Raw genomic sequence first — 7,877 nt, 5'->3', positions numbered from 1 at the left:
AAAAGGGGACAATTTTAGACCTGCATGTTGCTCATATGACACGGCCATCACAAAATAGCCGAAAAACCGAACAACGCGTTGGAGGGAAAAAAGATCACCGGAGCTGAATGCACGCTTCTAAAACAACGATGACTGTCATACGGGTTCCGCACACATTTACCTAGAAACAGAAGCCTATACTAATAACACCTCGCCTACCAGAAGAAGATTCCTGTATCTTTTGGGTACCCCCTCGTACGGGATCATAACTGGCACTGTAGTCTTTACATTTCATAGACGTTGGCCAGCGGAATGGGAAATAAAGACTTCTATGCTTAACCCTTTGCAATCCAATTTTGGATTCAGGGTTTCCTAGGGGGCTTTGTCTTTCTGCCATTATACAATGGCGCCATCTGCTGGCTAGAGCCAGTGCTGCAGTATGTGACATGCTGGAGAGGCCCCTGACAACAGAGCGGCCAGTAATATACACTAAGAATACCCTGCCGGATGTCTTCCGACACTGGAGCTGTACAGCCCCTTAATTAGAATGTCTTTAGACGTCAGACAGTGGATTGGAAAGGGTTAAAGTTTCCTTTGAGATAAGATACGAGAGACATTTAGTGGAGGGCTACCTGACAGTCCAGTATTAACAGTAGGCAAAATGTCCAATCTTATAAAGATGGTTTTATTCATTCAGCACAAACAGCTTTAAATACATAGTCCCATACAAGTAAGAAAACATTTGTTTCATGTATGATATATCAAAGTTTTCATGGGCAGGTTGCATAATGGCACAATAAAAAAAAGAAACTTTTTCCGATATTTGAGACAAGAGAAGAAGTACGCTACAGCCTAAAAACAACAGGTAATTTACCCACATCCTAAAAATGACTACATTATCCGATTAGGCACAGCACTTTACAAGTCAGTCTTCTCCTTTCTAGGTTTGCCATGGAGAGATCCTTCATTTCAGGTAGCACCATGTGAAGCGTTTGCCAACTGCTGATCTATAACTACCATAATAAGGTAAAGCTTTTAACCCATCCATTCTGAGGGCCACAAAACGCGTTATCCTGCCACGCGTATCGGGCTCGTTTGGTAGCTATAGGGCTAAGGTAGTGTTGAACAAACACTACACTGTTCAGACACTGGATGATTTCACAGCACGGTATATATAAGTAAGGCTTTATAGATTGATAGTTTTACAATACGCAGAGCGATGCTTTAGATTGAGAGGATACGGTTTCATGAGATGGTTGTGAAATGCGCTTTCCATGGGTTATATGGAGTCTTGGATAATGACGACATGCTGCGTTACAAACTTTAGCTCATCGGGTATATCACAGTCCAGTCTCTTTTTAGCTCTCTCTTATGGAGTCGTCGGGCTCTAGAAGCTGCTGTTTCTTTAGGCAAACCATCTTGATTCTCTCCCTTATATGTTCTGCGGTGGAGGCCATGTCACTTGGACTGCCAAAATACTGCTCAGATCTGTGAAGCAAGAGAGAATAGATTAATCAGTTAAATTAGTTAAAGCTGAGCTAATTACCAAAGTATATTCAAAACAGGTTTTACCAAAAAAACTACTTTTGTCACCTGGCCACTGGATAGGTGCTAAAAGTCTGATTGGTGGGAGTCTCAACGCTTGAGACCCCACCGATCTTGAATACAAGAGTTCCATGTCCTCCTCACTATGATATACTTACACTAGTGAGGAGGAGATTGAATTGAATGGTGGGCACTCATGTGCGGCACCGCGCCATTCATTTTCAAAGGAACTGCCCCAGATAGACTCCGTAAGTCCCATTGAAATGAACGGAGCAGCACTGCGCATGCACGACCGCGGCTCGATTCTATCTGACGTTACTGCGGGGGGTGCAACGAGCTTGCAGTGATAAGAGTGGGATACAGGACCCCTGTTCTCACACTCAGTGGGAGTTGCAGTCGTGAGGTCCCCACTGATCGGACTTATCACCTATCCTGTCATTTTGGGTACCCCAGAACGAACCCAAAACAGTTATGCTCATTTGGTCCACGTTTTTTTCCGAAAATACTTTTTAAATGCAGGAAAACCACAATGGAGAGTCAGGCGGTGCGGCTGAGAGAGGGATGCTGGGGCCATAAGGTACTGAAGAATTTGCTGGCAACGCATTTCAGTCGTACTTACTCCTTTCTCCAGGCCATGCAATACTGTAGTAATATGGAGGCAGGAATTTAAAGCCCCAGAGAAACACAAAGCAGGTGACGTCATGAGACGCATAAAACAATGAGGTCACAGGAACGTTAACAACTGTTAAATTAAGTTGATTCAAAGACAACTGAAGAAGCGGTATATAAGCACGAAATATAAATGCAGGTATACGGCGTGGTGAATTGTCTTTTAATAATTCTTAAATTAGGTCGATTCCAAACCCTGTCTCAATATTACTATTGTATGGGCTTGAGGAAGGAGTCAGTAAGTTATTCTTCAATATCTCATGGTCCCAGCGTTTCGTTCTCAGTAGCGCCGACTGGCTCTTCATTGTGGTTTTCCTGGGTCACTTTTGCGGGTTCTGCTTCTGGCACTCGCTTGGAGAAGGCTGCAGCTGTTCTTGCGAGTGCTTCTTGTCATTGTGGGCCTGACACAACTCCATCAGGCAAGTGTATATTGCCTTCCATTGTCTCCTTTATATGGAGGCCCTGTTTCCTTATTTGTTACTTTTCTGAAATGCAGCAGCATTTCAGAATAAAGTATACATGGTCCGAATAGGCATTTCTGTCCCTGGGTCATGCTGTGGCTCGAGCAGTATGGACCTGGTGTCCGGTATTGACTGTAAGCAATATAAAGGCTATAGTGAAAATCCCGCACAATAGTTAAGGCCTTTTTACACACAACATATTTCGGTAAAAGTTCGCTTGACCCACCGAAAATAGAGCGGCTGTTTTCTTTGAAGAGTGTTAAAACCTAACGAATTCCGTTGAAATAGTTGTCTACTAAATCGTAGTCTGATGCTTGCTAGTATTTACATGTAAGGCGATGGCACGAATGTCCAAAAAGGAATTTCTGAACGAAAGGTTTTATGTGGACTAAACGTCAACGATCAGCGAAAAGTCAGCGAAAAACGTTCGGTTGCACGCTGTTACACATAAAGATTATCGCTAACTTTCGGCGGTTTTGGACGAAATTGTGTATAAAAGGGCCTTTAGTTTCCGTTAAGGTGGTTTCAGACGCAGTGTTTTTGGGCCAAACTCAGAGGTGGATTCTAAAGGAATGAGAAATATAAAACGAGCGACTTTTTTTCCTTCCTGCTGGACCCATTTCTGGTTTTGGCTCAAGAAAACCGCATCAAAAATTGCAGTGATTTTTTTTCGAAAGAAAAAGCAGTGTGTGAAGCAGCCCGTACCCCAATGTTCATTAATGTGGCCTTCAGTTACTAAACATCAGAAACAGTACTGATGCCAGGATGCATGATACTACTTTATGCAGTACAAAGTTGTATGAGGGTGCAGTACATGCAGCCAGTTAGGCTTAAACAACTATTTTCCATCCTCCTTAAAACATTTTCTAGATGGACAAACCTCACCAACTATCTTAGACATAGTTTTTTAGAATACCAAGGTGGTTGGAGGAAGACACCTCCTCTATGCTAGATGAAACTTTACTGAAGACTGACTCAGGTTTCATTCTGACCTGCCTTGGTGGATGCCCAATTTCCACTTGTACACGTGGCTTATCCAAACATCTATGTTTATGGCCATAAGGTAAGAGGATAAACAAAAGTGAAAACACAAGTTTCAATTATCTCCATGAGTGACCAAAATCCAACATATCTGATATTTCTTTCTTCCAACTATAAATGTCGAAGAACAGGTGAGTCTAAACGGCTAAAAAGATTTTACACCGGAATTCTTCTGTTAAAAAGTTGCAAGTTTCTATGTAGATCACACTTGCTCAAAAATTTGTAATTTTTATGAATGTTATTCTGCCTTTGCCGGGTTTGTAAAAAATAAAATAAAAAATGGGCCAGCTGTGGTCTTCAAAGTCACTTTAAATTTACTCCAGGCACTGGCCTGAATTACCGTATTTTTTGCTTTATAAGACGCACTTTTTCCGCCTCCAGAGGGGGGGGGGGGGGGGGAGAGTTCCTGCGTCTTATAAAGCGAATGTGGCGAAAATTTGTTCCGATCGCCATTTTAAGCGTGATCGCGAATTTAACGCGCGGACGCGATTTATTTAGCGTGATTGCGCGTTAAATTCGCGATCGCGTGAACAAATGTGCGATCACTTAGAAGATTTCTCTCCTCCTGTCAAAAAAAAGAAAATCAGTACTCACCTCCCCCGGCGTTCTGCGGCGCTGCCGCAGGCTGTCGCTCCCTCCTGGTCCCCGGCAGAGCATTGCTTTCTGGACGCAGGGCTTGAAATCCCCTCCTCCAGAAAGCTAATACTGTGATTGACTAACACGCCGTCAGCCAATCATAGCCATTCAATGACATCATTGCATGGCTGTGATTGGCTAACACACATGCGCCTTCAGCCAATCACAGTATTAGCTTTCTGGAGGCGGGGATTTCAAGCCCTGCATCCAGAAAGCAATGCTCTGCCGGGGACCAGGAGGGAGCGACAGCCTGCAGTAGCGCCGCAGAACGCCGGGGGAGGTGAGTACTGATTTTTTCCCCCCTATTTTCCAGCTCTAAAACGGGGGTGCGTCTTATAGACCGGTGCGTCTTATAAGGCGAAAAATACGTTATAGCACAAATCTATGGCAGGTTTTACGTGTTGTAGATTTCAGCAAATGTTCCATAGTTGGCCAAAGATGCACCAAATGTAACGCTTTCTATTATATTTGGCGAGTAAAACACAGTAAAGAAACAACCTAACAATTCAAAAGTGACTGAGGTTAAAGAGGTTGTGCATGTTAGATCAGCCATGTAGGAGTCATCCATATACGCCGATCCCAAGCCTGGATAAATGGGGAGGGTTAGGGAAAGACCTGGTGGCCTACCCCGTAAAGACTTTGCCTCGGAAACCCTATGAAAGAGCTCTTAAATGACTGCACCCTTCTTGTTTAACCTATATGCAGAAATGATCATGCGGAAAATGGACCTAGATGAATTGGAAATTTGGGTGAAAATAGGTGGCAGAAACATCAACAATCTCCGTTATGCTGACGACACAACTCTGCTTGCAGAAACAGAAGCAAGTCTGAAGCAGCTGATATGTAAGATTAAAACAAAGTGAAAAAATGGGCCTCTACCTGAATTTAAAGAGGACTAAAATTATGACAACTGCAAAAAATGGCCAAATTCAAGTCAAAATCGACAATGAGATCATTGAATGGGTGCGATACTTCACCCTTCTTGGCTCAAAAATTGACCAGGCTGGAGAATCTATTTCAGAGATAAAGCGTAGGATAGTATTAGGGTGAAGCTAAACATGGGCAAAATCTGGAAAAGTAGAGATATCGGCATAGCAACTAAATGCAGGATAGTGCAAACGACTGTTTTCCCCAAAGCCATGTATGGATGTGAAAGCTTGACTGCGAAAAAAGCTGAAAGAAGGAGGATTGATACGTTAGAGCGGTGGTGCTGGTGAAAGCTGCTGCATATGTCCTGGACGGCAGGAGTAACAAAACAGAGAATTCCTGAAATCGTATAAGACCAGATATATCACTGGAGGCCAAGACGACCAGACTCAGGCTCACGGATTTTGGCCATGTAATGCGAGCAGAGGTGCTAAAAAAATCTATAATGCTTGGACTGTTCAGCGGAAAAAGAACACGATGGCTGATACTGTCAAAGCTGATCCTGGCATGGATATCACACAACTGAAAGAAGCAGTGCAAAACCGAAAAACACGGAGGGAAGGGAGCCTTTAGGGTCAGGAATGACTAAATGGCTAACAGCAGCAGCATGGAAAAGGATTTTCTGATGTTAAGGGTTAAGCTGATCAGACTGTATCCTGCTACTCCCAGCAGTTTAATCTGTGGGGAACCCAGTCACGCAAATGTTTGATTCCACTGCAGCACCACCTCTGGCTGAATGCAGCATTACCCGGTGGCCATTGAAATGAATTGGTTATTCATGCAGTCCTTCAGAGAAAAGAAATGTTCTATCCACTCTTGTTAATAGATGACGGGCCTGAAAAAGGATTCTTCTCAAAATTCTCTACTACAGTATTCTATAACCCTTGGAGTGAAAGCTTCAAGCCTTCTCGCTGATTCATTTTTAAAGTCATTACTATTTCAACACCATTTTGATCCCAAAACACAATTTTTTATAAAATGGCATTGTTAATATAAAGGGCACATCACTTTCATTCGTTAGCTCCAGACAATTCTTGTGCATTCTAAACATGGAATCCATAAATGTCTTTACTGTACAGTAAAGTGTATGCCAGCCTAATAATGAAGGGCTTCCATCGCTGTGCAGTACAGCAGAAGGAGCTCCGCGGCCGTAGGTCGTCCTTTGTAAAAGAACACAATAAAGTTCAGAGCTATTTAATGAAAAGGCTCCGCTAATTTCTATTGTACTTGGCTTGCTGAATTTCTGAATTACAATGTCTCATCCATCAATTGAATTTCTACCAATTTTATACCAATTTTCAAACATTTACAGTTTTTTTTCTTTCTCCTCAAAAGGGCAGACAACCTGCTGGCTATAAAGAATATTCACATTTCTGCATCAGAGCCCCCATAATGACTGTACAACAATGCAGCCATTGTGCCGATGTCCTCGCACTTGAGAACTGCTTCAAGGGACTGTCACCAGGATCAGGCTCCCCGAACCTGTCAGTAGTAGGCACAACTATAGGGGCAGCCCCCCAACTTCCTACTTTAGTCTTCTTCTCCAAGCTGTAGCTCAGGCATGATTGAAAATAAAAGTTGTTTAAAGACAACTTCACATGAGCATATGCGCAATTGCGTACGCTTCAGTGCAACACATCTGCATCAATGGACAATGCGCTATCCAATGGATAACAATGATCATGTAAAGTAAAAAATGGTGTAAAAGAAAAAAATAAATTAAACGTTACGCTTCATCTTCCCTTACAGATCATATCCATGAGGGAGGATGAAATTATGTACCTAGGGCCCCCTGATTTATTTGTGGACCTTACACCGGCTTCTGCTCATGCGTCTGCTGGCAAAATGGCGGACGCAAAAGCTGGGGAGGGACCGGGAAATTTAAAATCCCCTTGCTCCTGGCTACTAAAGGTACTTGAGAGCCTGGAGCAGGGACCGAGGGCCGCGGTGAGTGGTCTCCAGTCAAGTGATCCCCCGTTATCCAACGGATAATGGCGATCACGTAAAAGTTAAAAACAGTTGAACTTCAATGCTCCTTTTGGTTTGGGCACCTTTGTGCATCCAGACATAAGATTAGGGCCACAACAGGTATGTTTCTGAACACAGGACAAACAGGGGGCATACATTTTGGAGTGCAAGTCTTCATTCATATGTGTGCTGTACAAAAAAAAATGTTTTTTAAAATGACACGATTGCCAAAAAAATGAAAATCACAAAATGTATTCCTTCTGCTTTGCTTAGATTCATTCAAAAACTGTAAGGTCAAAATCTGCAGTACACCCCTAGATGAATTCGTAAAGGGGTCTAGTGTTCAAAATGGGGTCATTGTGGGGGTTCTCTATTGTTTTGGCCTCTCAAGGGCTCTACAAGTGGGCAATGGGGGCTAAATCACCTTCAAGCAAAATATCTGTTGTGAAAGCCACTGGCTACTCTTTTTGGTTTGGGCCCCGCTGTGCATCCAGACATAAGATTAGGGCCACAATGGATATGTCTCTGAGCGCAGGACAAACAGGGGTATCCATTTTGGGGTGTAAATTCTCATTTTCATGTGCACTATAGAACAAAAACCTGCCTTTAAAATAACATATTTGCAAAAATATGAAATTTTATTTTTTCTCT

The 7,877-nt window shown here is 42.9% G+C and overlaps 1 protein-coding gene across 1 annotated transcript in view; it reads right to left on the bottom strand.

The window, feature by feature from the left end:
• Positions 1-648: 648 nt before the first annotated feature.
• SESTD1 (SEC14 and spectrin domain containing 1) overlaps positions 649-7,877 on the bottom strand; it is a 152,063-nt gene continuing 144,834 nt past the window's right edge. The window contains exon 18 of the mRNA XM_066575769.1: positions 649-1,467. Coding sequence (XP_066431866.1) covers positions 1,338-1,467 — 130 coding nt within the window. The 3' untranslated portion in view covers positions 649-1,337. The remainder of the gene's footprint in view (positions 1,468-7,877) is intronic.

The sequence above is a fragment of the Eleutherodactylus coqui genome, chromosome 8 (assembly GCF_035609145.1).
Source record: "Eleutherodactylus coqui strain aEleCoq1 chromosome 8, aEleCoq1.hap1, whole genome shotgun sequence".
NCBI lineage: Eukaryota > Metazoa > Chordata > Amphibia > Anura > Eleutherodactylidae > Eleutherodactylus > Eleutherodactylus coqui.
This window is presented reverse-complemented; position numbering and strand designations above follow the sequence as displayed.